Raw genomic sequence first — 26,899 nt, 5'->3', positions numbered from 1 at the left:
TCCCCACTTGCCAGCCAGCTACAGGCAATGACAAAAGTGACTGTTTCCTGGGGTCCGGAGGTTCACCATGTGGGTGGCTCTCTGTGTCCTGGGATTGCAGAGAGATGGCTTGGAGCAGGAAAGTGGAGAATATAATACCAGCACCCAGAGTTGTCACAGGGCTGCAGGGAGCTTCCTTTATTCTCTACTTATCTGACCTTGGACTTGGAACAGACCTGGTACTCACCACACAGGGGAAAAGGCTAAACCACACTCTGGTTAGCTCTAGAGTATGTGGTATGTATGAGGCTGTTTTATTTGTTTCCTTTTTAAAAAATTTCATTTTCATTACTGTGTGTACTTCAGAATGGCATTGAATAAGTTTGGCTTCTCTGGGCTGGCATCTCAGGTGGGGGAAAAGCTAAGGTGTTGGAGTGAGGCCACATTGGGTTTGACTTCTGGCTTTGCCACTGACTCTGTGACCTTAGGCAGGTCAGTAAGCCTCTTCAAGCCTCAGTTTCTTCTTCTGTAAATTGGGAAGGGGGATAATATCTACCCTTTGGAATAGTTGTAGGAATTCAATAACATGTCATAAATGAAAGGATCTTGTTCTTTGTAGGCTCACAATTACTCAATAAACACCTGTCATATGCCAACCATTGTTCTAAGCCCTGGGGATAAGGCAGTGAATAAGATGGATGAAATTCCTGCACTCCCATGGAGTTTACATCCTAGTGGGAGAGACAGACAATCTCTGAGTCACTCAAATTGAGAATGGTAATGATTTAAGAGCTATCCAGGTCCACAGTGCCGTGAGAGCAAACAGCAGGGGGATCTGACCTAGTCGGGGAGGCCAGAGAAAGCTTCCCCCACCAAGCAACAACTGGGCTGAGATCTGAAGGGTGTGTAGGAGTTAGCAAGGCAGAGGTGGGCGGGCAAAGCTTCTGGACGGGGGCAACAGGCCTCATGCTGGGAGGGATCCTGGGACTGCAGAAAAGACTGGCCTGGCTGGAGCAGAGGAAGTCAGGGGGAGCATGTTGTGAGAGGAAGTGGGAAAATTCGGAAGGGCCAGGCCCTGCAGGCCTCGTTGGACAGGTTAAGGTGTTTTATCTTCAGAACATCAGTGAGCCAATGAAGAGTTTTAACCGGACAAGTGACATCATCAAATTTGTGTTTTCAGATGACCATTTGGATTGCATTAGGGTAAGAACAGAAGCAGGGAGAGCAGTTAGGAGCTTTTGCAGATGTCTAGGCAGGAGGTGATGTTTCTGAGGTAGTTGGATTAGTTAGCAGTGCTTTCTGCTGCGAATACAGAAAATCTGGCCAACAGTGATTTAAATACAGAGTCTATTTCTTACCACAGTTAGGCCTGGAGGAAGGCAACTGCTTGTGTTATTTCCATGGCTCAATGGCCCCAAGACTAGCATTTCTGCAGTTCTCTAGGCTTTTCTCTCATAGTGGTAAGACAGCTGCCCTAGCTCGGGCATCATGGTTGTATTCAAGGCGAGAAGAAAGGTGGGGGATGGGGAAGGATGGTATTAGCAAGTGCCACTCCTTTTTATGACAAAGGCAAGATCTTCCCTAAAAACTCTGATCCAATTTTTATGTATATATCATTAGCTGGAAGTGAATCATGTGTCCTGTAGTTCCAGGGGAAAGGGGAAAGGAGGTTGACAATGAGTTTCAACTAGTCAGCTCACAATGATTTGGTGGATATGGAAATAAGTGGGTAGATCTATTGTTAGGAAGCAAAATCCAGAGGACTTGGTGATGAATCAAATTATTAGTCTCCTCTTTGTTTTTCCTTCTTATTAATTACGTTTAGTAATAAGATGGTGTCAGGAGGAATGTGATCGTAAAACATAATACAAAGGAGAAAGCCTACATAATTAAATCAATATCAATTAAATCTTTTCTTTAGTAAATCTATAAATTGGGTATCTCCTTCCTGCAGTAACTTGGATTTGATTGTCTTGTTTACTATTTGGACATTGGACATTTTGGAAATCCAAAATAAAGGCTTTTACATAAGGGATTACATTGTGTAATCTGGTAGAGTTTATAAAGTGGTTTCACATACATTGTATAATTTGATATTAAAATCCTGGGAGAGAGGCAAGCAGGTATCATTAGGCTTAAGAGGGTAGGTAACTTGGCTAGTGTCACACACCTTCTAGTCTCAGAGCTTGTACTTTTTCCACTAGTCAGTGCTGCTCTATCAGACAGGGATAAGGGAGTTGGGGGTGGACTTTCTGGAGGGGAGCAATTACAGGGACCCATCTCCCCTGAGGCTAGAGCTGGGAGAACGTGGATGGGTACTAAAGAGACTGACATTTGATGAGATGTTGATGACAGCAGCACCTGTGTGGGGTGGGAGTGAGGTGGGGGAGATCCTGGGACTGTCCGCCACTGGGAAGCTCAGCATGAGGCTCCGGCTGGAGGTGACCACAAGCAATGCAAATTAGATGGCCTTGGTTTCTGCCAAAGGGTCCTTTCATGCTGTGAGTCTCAGATGTGGTTCCTGCCTGGGGCAGGAAGAGGAGGACCATGCTGTGGATGAAGGACCAGGCTCTCCAAGCTTCTTTCTAAAGCAGGGAGTTGCTGTCAGGTGCTTTTCCAACAATGGCTTGCGAGGCAATCTTGGTCTGAAGTCATCTCTGCTTTCCCAGAGATGGGCAATGGAGAAGAATTGTCACCTAGAGCCAGGCAGCTGAGATCTGTGAGGTCACCCGGTTTCTCTCCAGGCAAGACAGCCAATGTCTTCTCCAACCCAGGCTGCAAGGTGGACTGGGGATTGGGTGTCTCTCACCTTCTCCTTTATGGACTATTCCCAGGTGACTCCACAGTCATCTTCACTGTCTCATCCCTTGGGGTCAGGAAGTTCTTCCTGATGTCTGACTGCATCTCTTCCACTACAATTAATCATGCCTGCAAAGCTAGCTCTTCTTTCTGATATCCCTGTGTCTAATAATGGCATCATTAGTCTTCCAGTCACGGCTGTTGCAAATGTTAGAGTTGTCTTCCTTCCTGGCTCTCTCCCTCCCACCTCTGGACAGCATTTGCCAAACCCTCGGTGTCTGCTGGCACTCTCCTACCCCACCCCCCAGCATTCCTTATTTGCCCACCTTTTCTGCCTTTGCGCCTGCTGCTTCCACCCCTGGGAATTCTGTCACCCCTACTGCCTTTGTTCCCATCTCAATCATACTCTTCTTTGGGAAGTCTTCCTCAGTGTCCCTCTATTGCATCTGGTCTTGCTCTCACCTGAACTAGCCGAACATCTTGGTACCTCTTTCCAGCACAGTCACCTATTCATCTACTTAGTGAACATTTATTAAGGAACCGCTCTGGGCAAATTCCTGAGTTAGGTGCTGGAGATCCAGAAATAAATAGGATTTGGTTCCTACCCTGCAGAAGACCACATTCTAGTTGGGGAGACAGAAACTGAAGCAGACAATTTCAATGCAGGATGATAGCTACTTTCATGGGGAACCCAGGGTGTTATAAAAGCCCAATGGAGAGGCATAACCCAGAATACGAGTACAGAAAGTCTTTGAGGGAAGGTGGGGCTTAATATGAGCAAATGGGAAAGAGAAAGGGTTGGGGGAGGGAGGTGGATGAAAGATTCTAGGAGGAGGGATCAGTTTGTATAAAAATACAGGGACCTAAAATAACCCAGTTATGAAAGAGGTTGTTCCCTGTTAGACTATAAGCCCCTCAATGACAGGGATCACACTTATATCACCTCCATACACTTCTCACTCCGAGTCTGGTTTATGGTAGCTGCTGAACAAATTTTTGTGGAATGGAATCATATTTGAGGGCAATGAAAATACAGTGGCTCAGCACCATGGACAGATCACTAAGACACCTGCAGTTGGAGGTAGTCCAACCTGAAAGCTCATTTCCATATATTTGCATAATGAAGCCAACCTCATTTCCCTGGGGGTCCAAGGGCGCTGCATCATGGGGGATATAATCAGTCCTGGTTTGGGGGGTAGGGAAAGGAACCAGTCAAGGCCAGAGGCTGGTTCTCTGAGGACTCTGGGAGAATCTCCCCTATGCTCTCTTCACCATCCTTTTCTTTTCCATCAGGAACGAGGGGTCCTGAGCCTTCTGAAGTTAGGATTCTGCCTGGTGGTGGGGATCCTGACATCAAGGATGGAACACCCGGGATGGTGAGTGGTAGGAGAGTCTGAGAGATGGGATTAGATTGAGGTTCTAAAATCAGAGTAACTTGGGTTTGAATCTTGATTTAAAGTGACTCACCCACTTATTGGCTTTGTGGCTGCACCTTTAAAGCTCAATTTTCTCACGGGTAAATGTGGATAATATCTACACACAGGATTTCAGTGGGTTTAGAGGATATTAGTTATCCACAGTACCTGGTACATTGCAAGTGCTTGGGAAATAGGAGGTGAGCTGTGAGTTGGATCTGGAGGAAGCCTGAAACATGGTGGGTATTGGGAGGTGGTGGTGGGGAGCAAGGGAGGATAGACTTGAAGGGGCTGTTGTCTGGAGTCTTTGAGGCTATTATTCCCTCCTAGTCAGCAGATGGCCCAGGAGCCTGGTCTGGGCTGAGGGAGGGCACCGTCTGCCAGCATCTCAGTCCCTGTTCCTCCTGCTGTCACCCCCTCCTGCCATAGCTCCTGTCCTGGCAGCTCTGGAGTCCTGATTGGAGGCAGTTCTTGCTGAGAGCTGACCCCTCTGTCCTGTGGCCTTGGCAAGCCTGGGACGGGGGCCAGGGGCACTGCTTCCAACTTTTTCTCTCCATCACCTCTCTGCCCTGCAAACCCAGTGCTCCTGGGAGGGGGGACACCTGGGTTCCAATCCCAGTTTAGAATTCAGGTGCTGCTTGTACGTTCCTCCCATTTATGGTTTCTCTTTCCTTCATGATTCCCCTCGAGTGGAATGGGGGTGGCAGGTGGGGCTGAAAAGCAAAAGGGGAAATTTCATTGGGGAATATTTGAAACCCGGAAGAGGAAAGAGTCATCTCAGGTTATTGCTTCCTACCTCTGTCCTGGGAGGGGGCGGGAGGGAGAATGAGCCTGCAGCCAGATGGAAGGAACAGGGTGTGGAAGGAAGGGGAGGGGTTTTCCTGCATAATCAAGCTGGATATATAGACTTGGGTCTGTATTCCCTTTGGTTTTTGCTGCTGGGAGCTGTGACCCTGAGGCCTGGCTCTTCACCACAGTGCAGGAGGGTAGGGATGGGTCAGAGGTGTGGCTCTGGATCAATTTGCTTAAGGTCAGCTTGTTAAAAGCCAGTTCACCTAATGACTGGTTTCTCTGAATATTTTGTCCATCTGTTTGGGTATCCTTTTATTTTTGGTAACCCTGGGATTTAAAAAAAAAACCTATTTGGCTGAGGGCATTTCTTCCTGTGAATAAGTATTTATCAAATTTGCAGCATTTGATGAATGATGGTATTATTTTGTGCCCTTGTGAGTGTCTTTGTCTAGAATGACTCTTTTAAGGACTTTAAGCCCATTGGTGGAAAGACAGTACAATTAATCACCATAAACTCATATGCATTACCTAAAGGGATACTGGAATACCTAATAAAAGATAATTTTAGGTTAAGTGGCCTGTTGTTCAATCTGAATCCCCTTTCTTCCTGTTTTCCCAGGAGGTTTCTGGGGCCTGGCCCCCAACACCATGAAGAGCCCTTGCTGAGGCCATGAGGGGTTACCATGGCGACCGAGGCAGCCATCCCCGCCCAGCCCGCTTTGCTGACCAGCAGCATATGGACGTGGGCCCTGCTGCCAGGGCCCCGTACCTGCTGGGCTCCGGGGAGGCCTTCTCCACCGAGCCCCGCTTCTGTGCCCCGAGAGGTGGCCTGGGACACCTTTCTCCCGAAGGGCCCCTGAGCCTGAGTGAGGGGCCATCGGTAGGCCCTGAGGGAGGGCCAGGGGGCACTGGAGTTGGAGGGGGTAGCAGCACCTTCCCCAGGATGTACCCCGGCCAGGGCCCCTTCGACACTTGTGAAGACTGCGTGGGCCACCCTCAGGGCAAGGGTGCCCCCCGCCTGCCTCCTACACTCCTGGACCAGTTTGAAAAGCAGTTGCCGGTTCAACAGGATGGCTTCCACACACTACCCTACCAGCGAGGCCCAGCAGGAGCCGGGCCTGGGCCAGGGCCGGGGTCTGGCTCTGCCCCGGAGGCCCGCAGTGAGAGCCCGAGCCGCATCCGGCACCTGGTTCACTCTGTGCAGAAGCTCTTTGCCAAGTCCCACTCTCTGGAGGCCCCGGGGAAGCGGGACTATAACGGGCCCAAGGCTGACGGAAGAGGTGGCTCTGGAGGAGACAGCTACCCTGGCCCAGGCTCTGGAGGACCCCACGCCTCCCACCACCACCATCACCATCACCACCACCACCACCACCAGTCCCGGCATGGCAAGAGGAGCAAGAGCAAGGACCGCAAGGGGGACGGGCGGCACCAGACCAAGGCCGCGGGCTGGTGGAGCTCTGACGACAACTTGGACAGCGATAGCGGCTTCCTGGCGGGTGGGCGGCCTCCTGGGGAGCCAGGTGGCCCCTTCTGCTTGGAGGCTCCAGATGGGTCCTACCGGGACTTGAGCTTCAAGGGGCGCTCGGGTGGGTCAGAAGGCCGCTGTCTTGCCTGCACTGGCATGTCCATGTCCCTGGATGGACAATCGGTCAAGCGAAGTGCCTGGCATACCATGATGGTCGGCCAGGGCCGGGATGGATACCCAGGGGCCGGGCCAGGCAAGGGGCTCCTGGGTTCAGAGGCCAAGGCCAAAACCAGGACTTATCACTATCTGCAGGTGAGGCTTTGGTGGGGGTGGGGAACAGGGTCGTCAGCCCCCACAGTGTTGTCACCCAGTAAGCTATGGAAAGGGTCAGCTGAGAGCCAGCTGTCGCCATGATAGAGGGCCTGGATGCAGGGAGGTTCTGCCCTACTTCATTCTGTAAGACCTTGAGCCCCTTTGGGACCTCAGTTTCCCCATTTGTGCAATGAAGGGGTCCTTCTATTCTGACGTTGTGTGTCAGTGCAGGAGAATGTCCCTTGACTGGCTGTTTTGGACAGACGGTGCTGGCTTCTGTCTTACGAGGTTGGAGGCAGAATGAGGTGGAGGGTAGGCTGTGGGCAGGACAGCGTGGTGCTCTTGAGCTGTAACTTACCCTGAGATCCGAGGTCAGCAGTTGGAAAGCACGTCTCCGGCCCTCAGGCCTTTGCCAGACCTCTTCTTCTCATATCTGGGTGGTCCAGATACTGTTTGACTATGAAGGTCAGTTCCAGAATGTGCCTCTGCTGAGGTTTATCGTTCTGGGGTGCTTGCGGTAGGACACCCGGGAGGCTGCGGAAGAGCCCTGGAGCGTGTCCTGTGGGCTTTCCTAGGCAGGTGTCACACTGAAGTCTGAGCCAGGACAGGGCCTCCTGGGATTGGATGGTGCAGCTGATGGCTGGCCTGCTGTTCCCATCCTGTCTCACCATGTCCACGGTCTCTGCAGATGAGGCTTTAGAAGCTCTGCCTCCTTCTTTTGGAGACTTCCTTCATCCACCCCACCTGTCCACTCTTCACCTTCTTACTGAGATGGAGTCAGGGGCTCATCTCACCATTCCTCTTCCTCTTCTCTGTCGCAGGCACCCCTCCCATACCCCCTGAGATATTTTCTTGAGCCTCCCATAGTTTTAGGAGGAAAACTCAATACAAATTCTGGAAGTTCAGCAGACTTATGGTTACTCCCCAAACCCACATTCCACATAGTTAATCCACAGTCGTTCATTCAATGAGTTATTTCCTGGGTGCTGTGGACACAAGAGATGCTGCTTGTGAGGAGCTCAGTTTAGAGGTGGGACAGTGAAGAAGCAGACAGAATTCCGTGTGACAGGCTGGGGTAGGAGAGAGTGGTGGGCACTACGGGAGCGCAGGAGGCATCTCACCTGCCCTGGAGGGATGGTGGCCAGAGCAGCTTCTGGGAAGAATGTCCCCTGAACTGAATCTCAGTGCCAAAATGGATTAAGGGTGATCCAGGAAGAAGCCACAGCATGTTCAGAGGTGTGGGAATTGAGCTTGCATGTGTCTTTTGGGTGTCACTGGTCTTACGGGTAAGTTGTTTACACAGGAGGGCTCTCCTGGCAGGGAACTCACAAAAGCTCAAGGGAACAAATGGGTCCCAGTGGAAGCAGGAAGGGGTGAGAAACAGAAGGGGAGGTTGGAGACTGCTAGGATTCAGGACTTCTGGGTTGGCCTTGGGTTGCCCTCTTCCTGGATAAACAGCTCCTCCCTGCTGGCAATTGAAGGGTCCAACAAAAAAGGCTGGGGACGAAGTACTGACCCTTGTCCCCTAACCAAGCCCTCGTTGTTTCTGGAGCCCCACTGCCACTCCGCTGCTCCCTGCTGCCACTCCCGGGCTGCCCTGACCTCCCTGGGGGCTTCCTTTTTAATATGCACCTCACACTGTCCTGCAGAGGAGCCAGGATCTCCGCAGTGGCTACGGAGTGGGAGCCCTGCAGTGTGGCAGCGTGCGCCCTGGCTGTCCCGTCTGCTGGCCTGCCTCTCTCTGCCTGCCTGTGGCCCCTCTCTGTGGAGTATGGGGAAGGGGAATGACCCATCATGGTCTGGGGTTCTAGGGCATCTTAAGACTAGGAAGTCTGAACCCATTTTGGGGAGAACGAGGGGCTGTGGGGACCTTCTAGACAGCCTGATGCTCCCCAGGTACAAAAGCAGGGGAAGCTGACCCCATCAGACGAGGTGGTGGTGTTGTGTCCCCAAACCTTTTATGGAGACTCTGTTCCTCTCACTGGACTCCAGCTCTCCCTCAACCTTGTCCCTTCTTGTTGGTTCCTTCATGGGGCCCCTGCATACACACTCATCTCTGTCCCCTCCCTAGAGTCTCTTTCCCTCCCCTGAACCCTGACCCCTTTCAGACCTCCAGTCCCACCCCAATGTAACCTTTTTAAAAATTTTGTAATGGGTGTTTTACATCTTCCCTCCCTGCCCCAGCCTTCTCCCCTGCACCTCTATTCACAGTGTAAGCTAACCATCATGGACTCCCTCACCTTTCTGTCAACCCACCTGTAGACTCACGTAGACCCCCAGCCACCCTCATCCCTTCCTTCTTGGCCCAGGAGATGCCAGGGCCACCCATCCCAGGCTGATGGGCTTCATCTAGCAGGGCTTTATCCTGTCTCCCCAGGGTCCTCTCTACCCCTGAGCTGTCTGTACTCCTCCCTCCCCACATCTAAAGACTATTTTTACTGGCTCTTTTCCTCATCCTGAAAACATGCCCAAGTCTCTCATCCTAAAAAAAAAAAAAAATCTTTACCACATTTCCCTCTCCTATCTTCCCTTCATAACCAAGTTCTTAGGCCGCAGACCACACTTCTTCACTTCCTTTCATTCTCCCCTTTACTACAGTCTGACTGCCACACCCCGTCCTCTAAAGTGTCCTGGCAGTGGTCTCTTGAGAGCTTTCCTTGAAAGGTACCCTTCAAAGCTTATAATAGTTAGCATTTACTGAGCACTTACTATGTGCTGGCACTCTGTATTGGCTCATTTTTCCCACCAATCCTGGGGTGTTGGCCTAACTATAACTACCAATTCACAGACGAGGAAACTGAGGCTTAAAGACTAATCACTTTTGCTCAAGTTCACCTAGCTAGCAAGTGATAGTCCCAGAATTTGAACATAGATCTAACTCCTGAACTTGAATTACTAACCTCTGAATGCACTTGACATTTGACATTATCAACTCCTTTTATTCTTGAAATGTCTCCTGTTGCCATGACATGTCACTCTCCTGACTTCCCTCCTACCCCTCTGCCCACTCCTTCTCAGGTGACCTCATAGGCTCCTCTTCCTTTCTTTGCAGTCCCTTTTTAAATGTCAGTAGATCCCTCCCCAGCTCTTTCTATTTTCCCCTGGGCTTTTTCATTCAGTTCTATGGATTCAGCTGCCACCCATGACTCCCACATGTCTGCCTCCATCCCAGATCTCCCCACTGAACTGCAGAACCAAGCATCTAACCACCTGCTCAACAGTCCTCTGCCAAACTCAAGATGCTCAATCTGAGCCTACCATCTTCCCCCCAAACCTGTTTCTCTGGGATTCTGTGGCTCAGGGAGCGACAGCCCCATCCCCCAGGTCCTCAACCAGCAGCCTCCCAGTCATCCTCGACTTTTCCTCGCCCCCTCACCCCCCACATCTAATCAGGCTCACTGATGCTCCTTAACACCTCTCATTTCCATCTTCTCTTCCTCCTCATTGTCATTGTCTTAATATAGGCCTCATCATCTCTTGCCTGGATAACAGCATCGGCCTCCTAGTTGATTCCTCTCCCGCCCCTTGTGCCTTGCCCTCCTCTTGACCCTCCACAACCCATCCACTGTTTGGTCTGTTGGGACACTTTCTGAAACACAAATCTGGTGTCCCTCCCCTGCTTAAAACCCTCTGTGGCTCCTCATAGAAGAAAGGCAGGAGAGATGGAGGTGTGAGGATAGAAGCAGGGTATAAGGGTGAGGACAAGGAAGGGTGACAGGTGACTGAGGCCAGGTGGTCCTTCATTGCTGGGGGTGGGTTGACATGTCACTTTGGCCTCTGACCTTCAACCTTTTGGCACCTAGTGTGTCAGTGTTCACCCAGACTCTCTAGGTGGCCCTGAATTGAGTGGTAAAAAGGTTTATGCAGGATGGTGAAGGACCTCCTGTAAGGGAGGGTATGGGTCCGAGATGTGCCTCCTGCTCTGAGATTATGGCTCCTGAGTGTGGCCGGCCCAAGTAGGGGTCACTGGCAGTGAGGGAAGAGGGTCCTGGCCTGCAGATTCAGTAGGGATGTGTCTGAGAGACAGAGGCCCCTGTCCCTGCAGGTGCCGCAAGATGATTGGGGGGGTTACCCAACCGGGGGCAAGGACGGGGAGATCCCCTGCCGCAGGATGCGGAGTGGCAGCTACATCAAAGCCATGGGGGATGAGGAGAGTGGAGACTCAGATGGCAGCCCCAAGACATCTCCCAAAGCAGTGGCCCGGCGCTTCACCTCCCGCCGCTCCTCCAGTGTGGACCAGGCCCGGATCAAGTAAGGCCTGGGAGGGTCCGGGTGAGGTGGGGGCGGGGGGTCAGGGGCAGTGGGAGGCAGATGTTGGGTCCCTGCAAGAGATGTGTGTAGATCAAGTACTAGTCTGTTCCCTGCTTAAAGTTCAACTGGTCTGAGTGCCTCTTCGGGAGAGTTCTTTACCCAACAGTTTTCTGTGGGATCTTGGGGGATTTCTGAGGGATAGAACCTTCTCAGGGACCCCGGCGCTCTCATTCCCCTCCCCTACCTCCTTACTGACCCCCATTCTGAATCTAGAATTTTGACCTTTCCCAGCTGCTGCGTCCCACCCCGGATCCATCCCCGGAGCTCCATCCCTGGCTACACCCGGTCCCTCACCACCGGACAGGTAGGGAGAGGCCCAGCATGCCTGAAGGAGAGGGCGGGGAAGGGGATTCAGTCCTGTGCTCAGCCTAGGCCTTCACATCAAAGGTCTGGCCAGGCAGAGAGCATAGGTCTGATTCTGGGGAGCTGGAAAGCCTGCCTGGGGACTCCTGGGCCTGATTTGGATTGGGAATCTCAGAGTCACATCCTTAGAAACCAAGTACCCGCAAAGTGATATGTATGTAAGGGCAACTGTAGTTCTCTCAGGGTCCCCAGCCTGACCTGGCCTGATTGCTCCCAGCTCTCCCGATGCAAAAGGCAGAATTGGTTGTACAGATGGGGCAGAGAGAGCTGCTGTCTCAGATGATCTGGGCTTGAGTTCTTTCCCCACCACCTCTACCTGTGGGACCACCAGCAAGACATCTTTCCATGCCTCTGCTTTCTCATAGTATTGGTATTTATCTCACAGGGTTTTTGTGATCCTTTAGTGAGAAAATATGCAAACACAAGGTACCTGGCCCCCAATTGGTATTTTACCTTTGTGAGTTCCATATCTAAGTGTAGACTTTCCCTTAACTAAAGGGAAGCAGGCAGTTTAGTAATTAAATGGATGAGGTGGGTCTGAATTCCAGCCCAGCTACTCACCAACTGAGTGACCAGGGGCAAGTTACTTGACTTTTTGAGCCGTATTTTTCCTATTCAAAAATAAGCTTCATAATAGGGTTCTTGGCACATAACCAGCAGTCCATAAAGGTTGGCTATTTTTACTGTTTGCTGGGGAAGAAAAGCCATGCAAAACCCAATGCAAAAGGCTGTCTCCATTGGCCCCTATTGTTTGCTGATGCAGCCTCTCAGCGTTCCTTTGTTACATTTCCTGAATCAGGGAATCTGATTGGCACAGCTATCTTCTCCCATCAGACCAGCCTCTGCTGCTAAACCCACTAGTTAATGCGAAGTTCTTGTTTTTCCTGACCCATCAGCAACAGCTAACACAGGTGATGAAACTTTCCTTCCTGAATCACCTTACTCAGTTGACCTCGAGGACACCACACCTTTTAGGTTCTTCTAGATTCGTCACTGGCTATTTATTCTCCGTCTATGCCTGCAACTTCCAAGGGTCTGAACATTGAAGTTTTTTGGGGCTTAGTTCCTGCACTTCTGTCTGCTCTTATTTCTTAGGTGAGCTCATCTCAACCAGGCTCATGACTTTGATTATTTTGAGAGCATGATGAGTCCCAAATATATGTTTCTGGCCTAAACCCTCCCATAAATGCCAGGCATGCTTATCTAATGGTATATTAAAATATCACTTAGATGTTTAGTAGACTTCTCAAACTTAAGATGTCTAAAACTAAACTGCTGATACCCTTTTCTCCGAAACTCCCTCCATCAACATCTTCTCCATTTCTGGTAACAGCAACTTTATCCTTCCAGGAGCACTGGTCTAAAAGCTTGCGTCGGTCTTGACTTCCTTCTCTCTCTCTCATCCCGCATCTAATCCTTCAGCAAATCCTGTGTGTCCCACCTTCAAAGCGTATCCAGGCTCCCGCTGGTCCTCACCACCTCCACTACCACCATGTTCTTTTGTCTGAACTGTTGCTCTGCCTTCTAGTTGGTCTCTGGCACTTGCCCTTGTTCACTTCATTTTCTCTCAATCTAGTCAGAGTGACCACTTACAAATAGAATTATATTCGCTCAAAACCCTCAGATTGCTTAGAGGAAAAGTCAAGGACTTGACTGTGACATGGAAGACCCTGCATAACCCGGCTCTTGCTACCCTGCGTTCCTCTCCTCGCACCGTTCCCTCCCCACACCCACTCCAGCCATGCTGGTCCCCTTGCTGGTCCAGGGACACTGCAGGTGTGCTCCAGGGCCTTTGCATTTGGGGCTCCCTCTGTCTGGATCTCTCCTTCTCAGACACTCCCATGGATCACTCCCTCAGCTCTTTCAAGTCTCTCCCCAAATATTGTAAAACGTTAGTTTTAGACCTCCCCCATTTCAACATTCCCTATTCCTCTTCTCTGTTTTCTTCTTCTTCTGCGTAGCACTTTGTGTACATATTACCTATTTCTCCTTCGACGTATAGCTTATAATCTTTGTTTTACAGAAGAGGAAACAGGTTTAACACACTAGAGATGTCATCCTGTTATCTGTAATAAGGTTTTCTGCCCCTAAGTCTATGTTTTGGTTTAGTATTTCCTCAGAACATATTTTTCCATCGTTCAAAAGCATTTTGTCTTCTTACATTTTATGCATATCTTTTATAAATAGTTTATAGCTAGATTTTGTATACATTCTGACAATTGCTTGAGTGTTTAGTACATTTATATTTATTGTGAGTTACTGATACACTTAGATTGATTTCTGTCGTCTTACCTTGTGCCTTTTATATATCCTGCCTTTTGGGTGATGCTTCTTTACTTTTTTGCTGACTTCTTTTGGGTCAATTGAGTTTTCTTCATCTTTCTCCCCACTAAACATCACACTGGCTTGGCAGGTATTATTCTGTTTTCATTCTTTATGGTTGCTCCTGTAATTTTAATGTTCAAATTTGAGTTTGCAAAGTCTAAAGTAGACAATTTCTTCTACCCTTCTCCTGAACAATGGAAAGACCTTAGGACACCTTAATTTTGATTTCCTTTTACCTTCTTACACTGCTGTTGCCCAGTATTTTAGTTCCATCTTCTTTTTACCACTCCAAATTAGTCTCTATTGTTGTTGTTACATTTTATGCTATGAGTACTTGACTATATATACTTACATCTTTACCTCCCCCTCCTATATCTTCTTATACTTCATTCCTTCCTTTTAAAGTCCATTCCTTGTAATTTTTCAGTGAATGTTAAGTAGTAAACTAAACATAATCTAGTTTACTATAGAATTCTAGATCTATATTTATTTTTCTCTCAGTGTTTTGAAGATATTTTTTTGCCATCTGTCCTCTCTTGTTGTTGAGAAGTCTGCCATTAATAAAATTTCCTTTTTAGGTAATTTTTATCTCTCTGTGATTGCTGTTGAGATCTTGTCTTTGATTTTTATATTCTGAAGTTTCATTTTGATATGTGTATGTGTTGTGTTCCCTGAGTCTGAGGATTCATGTCTTTCATCAAATCTGGAAAATGCTCTTATGGTTACTGTTTGCTGGTACATCTTTCTCCATCCTTTTACTTTCAACCCATTTGCCTTTACATTCAGTCTGACAATCCCTGCCTTTTGAATAGGCATGTTCATTTATATTTAATGTGCTTATTGATGTAACTGAATTATGTTGTATAATTTTTGTTCCTCTGTTCTTCCTTTATTACATTCTTTTGCATTAAATAAAAAATACTTTTAGTATAACATTTAAGTATCTTTATTGTTAATTCCTTTTACAATATTATTCAAATTGTTAGTGGTTGTGCTGGGAACTAGAGTGTGTATCTTACCTTATTAAAAGCTAATTAATTCTGGTAAAATATAGAAGCACTGTTCCAATATATCTTCTTCTTCTCTCTCCTCTTTGTGCTGTTATTGTTATATACATTATTTGTATATATGTTAGAAACCCAGCGATTATTATACACCAATGATGATATTATAAATTGCCTTGTACAATCTTACTTCTTTTAAAGAAATGAGAAAAATATATTTATAGAATCTTTTATATTTTTTCACATATATACCATTTCTGGTACTCTTTGCTTCTTCCTGTGATTTTGAGTGACCCATTGGGTGTTGCTTCCTTTTAGCCTGAAGAACTTCCATTAGTATTTCTTGTAAGATAGGTCTGCTGCCAATAAATTCTTCAGTCTATATTTATTTGAAAATTATTTTAACTTCATTTTTTAATTATTTAAAACCTTTTTTAAATATTTTATTTATTTTTTTAGAGACAGGGGAAGGGATGGAGAAAGAGAGGGAGAGAAACATTGATTGGTTGTCTCTCTCATGCCCCCAACTGGGGACCTGGCCCATAACCCATGACCTTTTGGTTCATAGGCTGGTGCTCAACCCACTGAGCCACACCAGCCAGGGCTATTTTTTTACTCCATTTTTGAAAGATCATCTGCTAGATATAGAATTTCTGGTTGACAGTTTTTTCTTTCAGCACTTGTACCATTCTAGTGCCTTTAGATGTCATTGTTTCTGATAAAAAGCCAGTTGTTAATCATGTTATTGTTTTTCTGTATATGAGGACTGTTTTTCCACTTGCTGCTGTTAATATCTTCAACTTTCACATTTTGACTGTAATGTGTCTGGATATAGATCTCTTTATGTTTAACCCACTTTGGGTTCATTGAGCCTCTTTGATCTGTAGATTAATGTTTTTCATCAAATTTGGAAAGTTTTTGGCCACTATTTCTTCAAATATTCTTTCTTCCCTTTTCTCTCTCCTGAAATTCCCATTACATATGTATTGTTATACTTGATATTGTCCCATAGGTCTTGAGGCTCTGTTCATTTCTAGTCTTTTTTCCTTCCACTCTTTAGACTGGATAATTTATACTGATCTAGCTTCAAGTTTACTGGTCATTTCTTATATTGAGCCCTTCTAGTGAATTATGTTATTTCAGTTATTGTATTTTTCAGCTTCTGAATTTTCATTTGATTCTTAAAAAAAAAAATTTCCATTTTTTGTTATGATTTTCTATTCATTAAGTCATTGTTACAATGCTTTACTTTAAATCTTCAAACATGACTTTCTTTACCTTTTTTTAAAGTATATTTTATTGATTATGTTGTTACAGTAGTCTCAGTTTTTTCTTTCCTTTGCTCCCCTCAGCCCAGTACACCCCTTCTCTCAAGCAATCCCACACCCCCTTAATTCATGTCCATGGGTTGTGCATATAAGTTCTTTGGCTTCACCCTTTCGTATATTATTCTTAACTTCCCCCTCTCTATTTTGTACCAAACAATTATGCTTCTTAGTCCCTGCATCATTTCCCCATTTCCCCCCTCCCCACTCCCAGCTGATAACCCTCCAAATGATCCCCATACTTATGATTCTGTTTCTGTTCTGGGTGTTTGCTTAGTTGGATTCTGTTTTTATTTGTCAGATTCAGTTGTTGATAGTTGTGAGTTTGTTGTCATTTTAATGTTCATAATTTTGATACTTTTCTTAAGTAAGTCCCTTTGACATTTCATATAATAATAGCTTGGTGATGATGAACTCCTTTAGCTTTACCTTGTCTGGGAAGCACTTCATCTGCCCTTCCATTCTAAATGGTAGCTTTGCTGGATTGAGTAATCTTGCTTCTAAGTCCTTGCTTTTCATCACCTTGAATACTTCTTGCCAGTCCCTTCTTGCCTGCAAAGTTTCTTTTGAGAAATCAGCTGGTAGTCTTATAGACACCCCTTTGTAGGCAACTCTCTGCTTTCCTCTTGCTGCTTTTAAGATTCTCTCTTTATCTTTAACCTTTGTTATTTTAATTATGATGTGTCTTGGTGTGGTTCTTTTTGGGTCTAGCTTTTTGGGGACTCTGTGCTTCCTGGACTTGTATGTCTATTTCCTTCACCAAATTTGGGAAGTTTTCCTTCATTATTTTCTCACATAAGTTTTCAATTTCTTGCTCTACCTCTTCTCTTTAGGCACCCCTATGATTCGGATGTTGGTGCATTTAAAGTTTTCCCAGAGGTTCCTAAGCCTCTCCTCATCTTTTTCAGTTCTTGTTTCCTCATTCTATACTGGTTGATTGTTTTTTTATTCCTTGTGTTTCAAATCATTGATTTGAACCCCCGTTTCCTTCCCTTCACCATTGGTTTTGTGTGGATTTTCCTTTGTTTCATTTAAAATAGCCTTCACTTCTTCCCTTATGCATTTGCCATACTTAAGCATATCTGTCAAGCCTGTGAGCATCTTTATCACCAGTGTTTTGAACTCTGCATCTGTTAGGTTGGCTATCTCCTCATCACTTAGTTCTCCCAATGGAACCTTGATCCGTTCCCTCTTTTGGGCCATACTTCTCTGTCTCCTCATCTTGACAGGCTCCTGTGTTTGCTTGCCTCTGTGTCCTAGGTAGGGCTGTCACTCCTGTTACGTTTTAAGGGGCAGAGCCTTAGGTATGCATCAGTACAGGGTGACCCGTTTTGCCACATTGTGGTGCTGCTTGTGGGGAGGGGTTTGAGAGGGAACAATGCTGTTTGCTCAGCACTTGCCCCTTTTCAAGGTACTTCTCCCACTTTGTATGGTACTGGCGCCTCTCTAGCTGTTGCCCTGGCCATCATTCTCAGAGTGGGTGGGTCTACGGACATTCTAGGACCGTGGAAGCCCTTTAAACAAGCGATCTCTGCTGAGAGACGGGCAGTTTCTTCCCCTGCCCCAACCCCCACTGGTTTGCACAGTCAAAAGCAATGAGGCTTTATTTTCCCTGGCACTGGGACCATGAGCGGCATGGTCTGGCCTGGAGCTGGGAGCGCTCCCCAGGTGTCCCTCATGACTTTTTAAAATGTGCGACTGTGCTTTCCACCGGCCTGCCACTACCACTGCTGCTGCTGCTGCCGCCAACACACCACGTCCTCTCTGCCCTGGCTCTGCCCCTCCTACCTGTCTAGATGAGTATTTCTTCTTTATATCTTTGTTTCTTGGACTTCCATGCAGCTTGATTTTCTGGAACTTCTGGTTGTCTCTAGTGTTGAGGTAGTCGTATTCCTTCTTATTTGTGGAGGGAGACACAGCATGTCTGTCTACGCCTCCATCTTGGCCGGAAGTCACTCTTCACTTTTTGAACATAGTTATAGTAACTGCTTTGTAGTCTTTGATAAGTCAAACATTTGGGAGTGTTTGCATTTTCTCATTTACTTGAATGTATCATAAATTTTTGTTGAATACTGAACATTTTTAGGTAATGTAGCAACTCTGGATTCTTTCTTTACCTCTTGAAGGTGGTTATTGTTTTGTTTATTTGTTACTCTCAGGACTAAATCTGTAAAATCCATCTTTCCTGACAAATGCAAATCTTGTTTTTATTTTTAAGCCTGGTTTTCTAGGGGTTGCTCCTATGTCCGCATAGCTTACTGTTCAACCAGAGATTGCTGAGAGGCTATGCTCAAAATCCACAAGCCAGTAGGACGTTTTCTCTCTGTTATGGTTCTATGTGTGGGTTCAGGAGTATAACCTTCAGGCTGTTTTCAGGCCTGTCCTGGTTTTTACTTTTCACCAGGTTCTCTTGTGTTTCCTCTAACACGTGCACAGACTTCATTGGCTCAGAGCCTCTCTGGCTTCTTTTGTGCATGCACCCAGCCTCTAGTTAACCCTGGATATGTGGAGAGCTTATAAAATAGCTATCTCACTCCCTTGGAACACCCCCATTAAATCCTTGGTTAGTCCACCAGTCCATAGCTTGTCCAAAACAGTGCCCAAACCTCAGCCTCTAAGTGCTGCTGGCTCTCCCGTCCTTGACACTCTAACTGACGATGCTTCAAATTAAGTGAGGCCCCCTTTCCCATTGCAGTGAAGCAGCTGGTTTTCACAGCCTGCCCCACCCTTGTACTATTGGGAGCTCAGGTAATGAGGGCAGCCCCAGGCAAAAATAGCACAGACTCACGCTGTTCTTACCCAAAGTTCAGTCATTTTCATTAATACATTTTTTGATTTGCTTTCCAGACTGATAAAATGGTTGCTTTGGACAGTTTTGTCCAGCTTTATAGTTGTCTTGGTGGTATAAGATTTGGTGTCCCCCTTTCTTTGTCCTGCCTGAAGTTGGAAGTCTAGAAATTTCTCAGCTGCCATCATTATCCCTTCAAATACTGCCTCCTCCATATTCTATCTAGTCTCTCCTCTGAAACTCCTATTTGTTGTATGTAGGACCTTCTTATTCTTTCCTCCGTGTGTCTTAACTGCTCCTTCAGATTTGCCATCTCTTTGTCTCTCTGCTCCCTTCTGGTTAGTTTCACAGATGCATCTTCTAGTTCACTGATGTTTTCTTCAATTGTGTCTCATCTAATATTTAACTCAATATGTTTTTAATGTCACTGACTTTTTCTTCATTTCTAGAAACCTGATTTTGTTTCTTTTCAAATCTTTATAGTCTTTTTCAAAACTTTTATTCTCTTCTTATATTTTCAGTTTTAGAAATTTTAAACATCGTTTGAAAGCTAATCTGTTTCAGCTAAGGTACCACTAGCTGCTATTACTAGTGAACCTTAAATTCTCAATGGCTTAACTCAATAACAGCTTAGTTCTTGTTTGTGTCATAGTTTTATTAGTTATATATTGCTACATCATAAATTACCCCAAACATAAGGTCTTAGAACAACAAATATTTATTACCTCACTGTTTCTGTGGGTCAGAACTCTGAGCACAGCATAGCTGGGTGCCACCTCGCTAAGTGTCTCACAAGACTTCAGTCAAGGTGTTAGCCAGGGCTGAAGTCATCTCAAGGGTTGACTGGAGGAAGATCTGCCTCCCTGCTCACTCACATGGCTGTCCACAGGCCTCACATCCTTGCTGGCTGTCAGCCAGAGGCATCGGCTTCCTGACCTGTGGGACTTACCATAGGGCTACTCACAACATAACAGTCCACTTCCCCTAGAGCAAAGGCTCTGAGAGAGACAGAGAAAAGATGTCCAACATGAAAGCCACAACCTTTTTGTAATCAAATATCAGAAGTGACAGTCCATTGTATCTGCCATATTCTATCAATTAGAAATGGACCAATAAGTCTAGTCCACACTCCATAGGAGCAGACTGCAAAAAGGTGTGAATGCCAGGAGTTGGAAATCATTAGGGGCCATGTCAGAGATTTCTGCCTCTCAGTTTAATGCTAGCTAATCTTCAATGGAGCTTTATCTGTGAGAATCCTGGGCAGCCTGGGTTAGGAGTAGGTCCCCAGAAAATATATATAGTTTTAAGATTTTATTTATTTATTTTCAGAGAGAGGGTAAGGGAAGGAGAAAGAGAGGGATAGAAACATCAATGAGTGGTTGCCTCTTGTGTGCCCCCAACCAAGGATCTGTCCTGCAAGCCAAGCATGTGCCCTGGGTTTGCAGGCCAGTGCTTCATCTACTGAGCCACACCAGCCAGGGCCTCAGAAAATATTTTTCAGTCACTTCTACTAGATTGTTCTTGGTCTGGGACATTTCATGTTAATTTTTAATTTAGGTGGGTCTAGCCCATGCCAGCCCATACAGACACAGAATCCTGTGTCTGTGTGAAGACTAGCTTGTGGGTACAAATTCTTAGAAGATTTGTTTCCTTTTTCTTCCCCACAGTGCCTAGACTATGGGCTGGTTTCCTTATCATCAGTCTATCTAATAATATTTTTTCCTAGTCCGTGTTTTCATCAAATGTTTTTCCCTTTCTACTTTTATGCAGGTTCTCATTCCAATCTCAAAGCCTTACAGTGGCCCCCAAGTGGGTGTTAAAACCTAAGACCTTTGGTTACCAAGACCAGCAACCCCTCCCCACACCTTCCACCTCCACTGGGCTGCTTGAAGCATTGGCTCACACAGTTAATATTCTGATTTTCCAGTCTCCTCTTTGCTTTTGTCCCCTGGGGACTTATCTGGCTTCTTGCGAGCTCAGCTATGCATATAAATCGTTTGTTATATTTCACCCGGTGTTTTAGAGTGTTTTGAAATGGGAGGGTTTTTTAAGGTTATCTGAAACTAAATGACATCTATAAAGTATATGGTATGTTATCTAGCCCCTAATTGGACCCACCAACTCTACCGTGTACAATTTTTAATTAATCCCAAAGTATTTTCTTTTAAATATCCTACCCCTTGGACATATTTATTGATTCTGAGTCTGGTCTGGAAAAAGGCTAAGGTTTTTTATTTCCCAAGAGGATTCTTTTGACTTTGACTCTCCTGAAGGTGGGAGCTGGGGAAGCAGGGTGGAAGGCAGTCCAGGGATAATAGAAGAATTCACATTATAATGTTACAATGTTATAATCATAATACAGTAAAGATCAACTCAGTGCAACATTCCTCTGGGAGTCTATATGATTCTAAGTTTCCTTTGGGTCCTGGTCTCTTGTTGGAACTCCAGAAGCTCTTCTTGGCCTGTAGAGATAGGTGTGTGGCCTTAGGGAGCTTCTCACCACCCTCCCCCTGCCTCGTATGCAGTCAGTTGTGGGGATAGCATATGGTTGGGATTTCAAGAGTTTCAGAACCTCTGAGAAAGAGAGGTCTCTGAGAGGCATTTTCACTGTGATTTAAGAACCTTTTGCTACTAACAATAGTAACTGATGTTCATTGAGCATCTGCTTTATGCCAGAGATTATGCCTAGTGCTTTACATAGAAGAGGGCTGGAGGTACAAGAGATAAGCTGCAGAGCGAGAGTCCTTCCAACCCTGCTATCCTGACTTGAGACCAGAATTCTCTCTGCTGGGGTTAGGTCAGCTCTTCTGTGTTCCATGAGGGAGCCTCTGGGTCAGATTGGTTCTAGTGGGGGAGTACCCTGAGCCTGTCCTAGAAGTAGCAGGAGTTAGATCAGCTCCTGAGCTTCAGAAAATATCCTGCCACTGCTGTTCCTAGGTACCTCAGAGGTCCACAGATTGGAAACTGAGAGGGAGATTCACAAGAGTCATGGTAAAGCCACAGCTGCCACAGGAATGTAGCTTATGCCAGTCAAATGTGCATGAATTTAACTTCTACAGGATCTTGGATTGATTTTTCCATGGCCTGTGACTTCTGTGCACCTGTAATAAAGTTCCTCTAGAAAAAGCTGTCAAAAGAAGTCTGGACAGTCCTTTTTTAAATCAGTGGCTCCACATTGGAACCACTGAGTCTGAATCTAGCACATTTGGCTCTGAGCTTCAAAGGAGCCAAAGCAAAGAGAGGCATATAGTTAAAGAGCCCTGGGTTCAGATTCTTGAGGTGGGGATTTAATTAATGTCAGTTTAACAAGTTACCCAGGAGATTGTGATGCTCAGTCAGCCTTGCATGAGAGCCAGGAAACATGGCATTTAACTGGTTTTGCCACTTACAAGCTGGGCATCCTTAGATAATTCATCTGCCCTTTCTGGGCCTTCGTTTGCCCACCGGTAGAATGGGATGGAGATTCCTCCTCAGTTTGATGTAGAATCTCATGATACCATATTATGCTTTGGAGGCTCAGGTATGAAAACACTGAACTGCATTTTACAGATGAATCAAGCCACTCCTTTGGACCTCCATGGCCTGCACATAAATATGATGCCATGAGTCTTTCCTAAGAGATGTCACAAGATGCAGCTATGGGACACTTGCTATCACATTCACCATGTGGTTGCTACTGAGGCCCTTGTCCATGAGCTCATTCTGTGGGGAGGAAGACGGGGTGGTCTGGAGGTACAGCCACACATCTGGGAGAGGCATAGAGGGGGTGGAGGAAGGAGTATTTAAAGGAAAGACTAGACTCCTAAGTCTGGCTTCAAGGCATTTTGGGGAGCAGCACTGGGCAAAAATGCCTCCATCTTTCTGTGGCTGCTGTTTAATCACTCATAGGGGAATTTCTCCTGGGCTCAGTGACAGGAGCACTGGCCTGTGTTTACCAGATAGGCCCTGAGACCCTCAAATGCCACTGATTGAGCACTTACTATATACGAGTATCTACACCAAGTGTCTCACAGGTTTTTATTGAGTCCTTCAAATAGACCATGAAGATGGTACCATTATCATTCCCATTTGACAGATGATTCAACTGAGGCCCCAAAACTTTAAGTAACTTTTTCACACCAGCCTGCAAGGACGTAGTGGAGCCAGCACTTGAGTTCAAGTGGGTCTCACTTCATAACCCATGCAGGCAACCCAGAGGCTATACTCCTCGATGCTGCTCTGAAGCTCAGGGTCAAATGTGAACCCATCCTGTGCTCTGGGCATAGAGCTTACCACTGGACTACCTTCTTTTCCTACCTTTATTATTATTATTATTTTTTTGCACCAGTGTTTTCACATAACACAAATGAAGCTGCAGCCTCTGTGGTATATTTAGTCTCAGTGCAGTGTTGTGTGACAGAGTTCTGTGAATAAAATTTTTGTTTTGTTTTTGTTCTTAGTTAATTTAATTTTTTTTAACACTATGGATTCTCCATCACCGAATATCAGAAATAAAAACAAGAAGCTCATCCAACAATGGCTGAACTCTCCTTAAAAGTGAAGGGCAGAGAAGGAACCAGTGGATTAAACCAGAGTCCTAGTTAGTGGGCAGAAAGTGAGGGGGGTAGGGGGTGTGTGTGGCTGGAACACTTGAAGGTTAATAATTTTTACTCCATCACTTATCCATTTATGTCTGTCCTGCTGCATGGTATATATCTCTGTAGGTTGCTTTTAATCAGCAATGTAGTGGGTCATAAATAATAAAAGGTGGCCTTCCCTGCAGCTCTGCACTGCCATACTGGGGAGGACGGTGGCTGTTATGTCCCTGGTCCTGTCCCTCAGGATCAGGTGGGAGAAATGCGAGGGGCTGGGACCAGGTGGGGAGGAAGATGGGGTGGTCTGGAGGCCACACATTTGGGAGAGGCATAGATGGGGTGGAGGAAGGAGTATTTAGAGGAAAGACTGGATCCCTAAGTCTGGCTTCAAGCATTTTGGGGAGCAGCACTGGGTAAAGGTGCCTCCATCTTTCTTTGCAGAGAGTGAGGGCTTCTTTTAGTCCAAAGGCAGAAGAGTCGGCACAGAGACACAGAGCCTCTGCAGATCTAGACATATTCCTGTGGTAGAGTGCCTCAGAGACACCTTCCACCCTGTCCTAGCATCCCAATAACTATCCTCTTGGTCCCTGTTCCCCAGCTCAGCGAGGAGCTGAACCAGCAACTGGAGGCTGTGTGCGGGTCTGTGTTTGGGGAGCTTGAATCCCAAGCCGTGGACGCCCTGGACCTGCCCGGGTGTTTCCGCATGCGGAGCCACAGCTACCTCCGGGCCATCCAGGCCGGCTGCTCTCAAGACGACGACTGCCTGCCCCTCCTTGCTGCCCCTGCCTCTGTCTCAGGGAGGCCCGGCTCCTGTGAGTATGCCGAGTTTGCCGCCAGCCAGGCCCTAGGTTGGAGAGCGCCTTGGGCTCTGGTTCAGGCCCCTGCCACGGCTGTGCTGTGTGACCTTGGGCAGATCGCTTGCCCCTCTGGAGTGGATGGTGGGGAGAACAACCCATGGCTCTGTACGTGGCAGCACATGGAGACCTGGGCACCGCGTGGGTGTGTGGGGTGGTCGGCCACAGACACTGGCTGGGGCGCGTTTCTCACCCGCTGTGTCTCCGCATTCTTGGCCACAGCCTTCAACTTCAGAAAGGCCCCGCCCCCCATCCCGCCGGGAAGCCAGGCCCCGCCCCGCATCTCCATCACCGCCCAGAGCAGCACCGACTCCGCCCACGAGAGCTTCACCGCGGCCGAGGGCCCCGCCCGGCGCTGCAGCTCCGCGGACGGGCTGGACGGCCCAGTCATGGGTGCGCGCACTCTGGAGTTGGCACCGGTGCCACCTCGGGCCAGCCCCAAACCCCCCACACTCATCATCAAGACCATTCCTGGCAGGGAGGAGCTGCGGAGCCTGGCACGGCAGCGGAAGTGGCGGCCATCCATTGGGGTGCAGGTATGGAAGGAGGAGGGCGGACAAAAACTCGGGCCCTGGCCTGTTGAGGATGGGTTGAGTAGCTCATTGGGACCTTCTGGGTACATAGACCTCTTCCTTGGCTTACTCTGAGCTGCAGGTAGCCTCTGTGCCTGGTCATCAACAAGGCTGCTTCAACTAGCCCTAGCCCGCTCACTCCCTCGTCCCCTCTCCAGGCACCATCAGCCCCACTGGTGAGTGGGGAGTAGTGCCCAGAGGTTGCCCCTGGATGCTGCTGACTTCGTGGGTCTTGTTCAGGCAGCTTGTCGTTACAGGATCTGCCAGCTGGCTCGGGGCTCAAACATGGCTGGCCCTTCTCCCCGGGAAGGGCTTGCATCGCTGGTCTAGCGCCACCACTGACGCCCAACCTTACCCCCAGGTGGAGACCATCTCAGACTCAGACACGGAGAACAGGAGTCGAAGAGAGTTCCACTCCATAGGCGTACAGGTGGAAGAGGACAAGAGGTAGGTCAGAGTGGGGCCATCTCACGTTTCTTGGGGGAGGAGAGAGCTGCATATCGGCTTCACTGGCACCCTCTGTTCCTGGATGAGACTCAGCCCTTTTAATTGGGAGCAGCCAGAGCAGCCTCTTGGGTTATCCACAGAGATGGGCAGGCATCAGATCTCTCCTTGTACCCAAGCCTGTCCCAGGTGCTCTGTGGGGGACAGGCGATATACAGCGGTGAGGAAAGGGAGTGGAAGGTGTTGAGCAGGCCTCCAACAATGGCCCTTAAAAGGAGATAACAGGATTTTGCTAATCTCTTGTTACTTCCTGTGGTGTACAAGTATGTGGGCTCAAAGGGAAACAAATAAAAATGAAGATTGCCTCTCAGGGGCCCCTGGCAGATATAACACTCCTCCTCACTTGGCTCACGCAGCATTTAACCAGTTGGGGGTACCTATTATGTGCCTGAGTCTGTGGTGTGCCCAAGATGGTAGAATTACCAGCAGCCAGCATCCTGGCATTAGGTGACCTCAGAAACATTGCTTCCTTAATTTCGAATGGAAAAATTAGCATTGCGAGCTTAGGAGGGCATACTGGGAGAAGTCCCTCTGTTGTTGAGTTCCTGTGGGAAGATGCTCTCTCTAATGACCACGTGACAGTTCCACAGTGCCCATCTGCCCTCTGGGCTGCAGTGCTACCAGCCCAGTGACCCTAAGTATGGTGTCTGGGAACCTGCCTGGGGCTGGTTGTAAGAGTTACACGGTAAACTGTGTTGCCCAGGCCATACCCACTGGAGGAATAAAACCAGAGTCCCAGTAGCAGTCCCTTGCAGCTGTTTCCAGTTGCCATTGTTGGGCCTCCCTAAAGTTCCCCCAACTATTTCTGGGAACCCCTACGATGTCCTTGTGTGTGTGTGTGCCTGACCAAATCTTCTTGGGGTTCCTGTGGGATTCACCATTTTTCTCCACTCTCACTCTAGCTCTCTGCAGCTTCACATGCTCCTGAGCCTGTAAATGCCCCCATCAAGGGGGCAAAAATTTGCTATTGTTGCCCCTACCACTCCTGAAAGGTCCTGTCCTGCAAACTCTTAATATTCCACAAAGAGCACAGCAAAGTAGCACTTCATGGCCAACCCAGTTCCTCAAGTCCATGACTTGCACTTCTTGAGAGGTGGCTTAGGAGTTATAGATAGATGCAGCTCGGTGTTTAGAACCCTGCCCCCCCACCCCCCACACACTCTAATGCTGCACTGTATGTAGATCATAAACCAAACCCATGTGCTCCCACTTACTCCCACATCAGACTTCTTGGTCTCTCATCCAGATACACCTATGGGGTCTCCCCATTCTTCCTAACAAGGCTGAATCCTGGGAAGAGTGCAGTAGGCATTCTACTGAGACTTCAGCTGAATCAGCAAACTCTGTCATTCATTCAGAAAATGGTTATTAAGCACCTTTTATATGACAGCTCCTGTTAAATGCTCAGGGAAACATCAAAGATATGACTCTTGCCCTCATAAAAGTTATGGTCTAGAGGTGAATCAGGGAATGAATAAATCATCCATGAATAAAAATATGATTACTCATTATAGTAT

General features: G+C 47.4%; 1 protein-coding gene across 2 annotated transcripts in view; it reads left to right on the top strand.

The window, feature by feature from the left end:
* The window catches only part of DLGAP3 (DLG associated protein 3), a 58,069-nt gene that overhangs the window by 15,767 nt on the left and 15,403 nt on the right, over positions 1-26,899 (top strand). For both annotated transcript variants that reach the window (XM_090269076.1, XM_090269075.1), the window contains exons 2-8: positions 4,072-4,154; positions 5,605-6,762; positions 10,808-11,013; positions 11,305-11,377; positions 24,051-24,264; positions 24,529-24,842; positions 25,240-25,325. In XM_090269076.1, the coding sequence (XP_090125202.1) occupies positions 5,656-6,762; positions 10,808-11,013; positions 11,305-11,377; positions 24,051-24,264; positions 24,529-24,842; positions 25,240-25,325 (2,000 nt within the window). In that variant the 5' untranslated portion in view covers positions 4,072-4,154; positions 5,605-5,655. The remainder of the gene's footprint in view (positions 1-4,071; positions 4,155-5,604; positions 6,763-10,807; positions 11,014-11,304; positions 11,378-24,050; positions 24,265-24,528; positions 24,843-25,239; positions 25,326-26,899) is intronic.

This window comes from Furipterus horrens, unplaced genomic scaffold (genome assembly GCF_987537825.1).
Source record: "Furipterus horrens unplaced genomic scaffold, mFurHor1.1.pri manual_scaffold_3, whole genome shotgun sequence".
NCBI classification, from domain to species: domain Eukaryota; kingdom Metazoa; phylum Chordata; class Mammalia; order Chiroptera; family Furipteridae; genus Furipterus; species Furipterus horrens.
The sequence above is the reverse complement of the archived record's forward strand: the minus strand, read 5'-3'. Positions and strand labels throughout refer to the sequence as shown.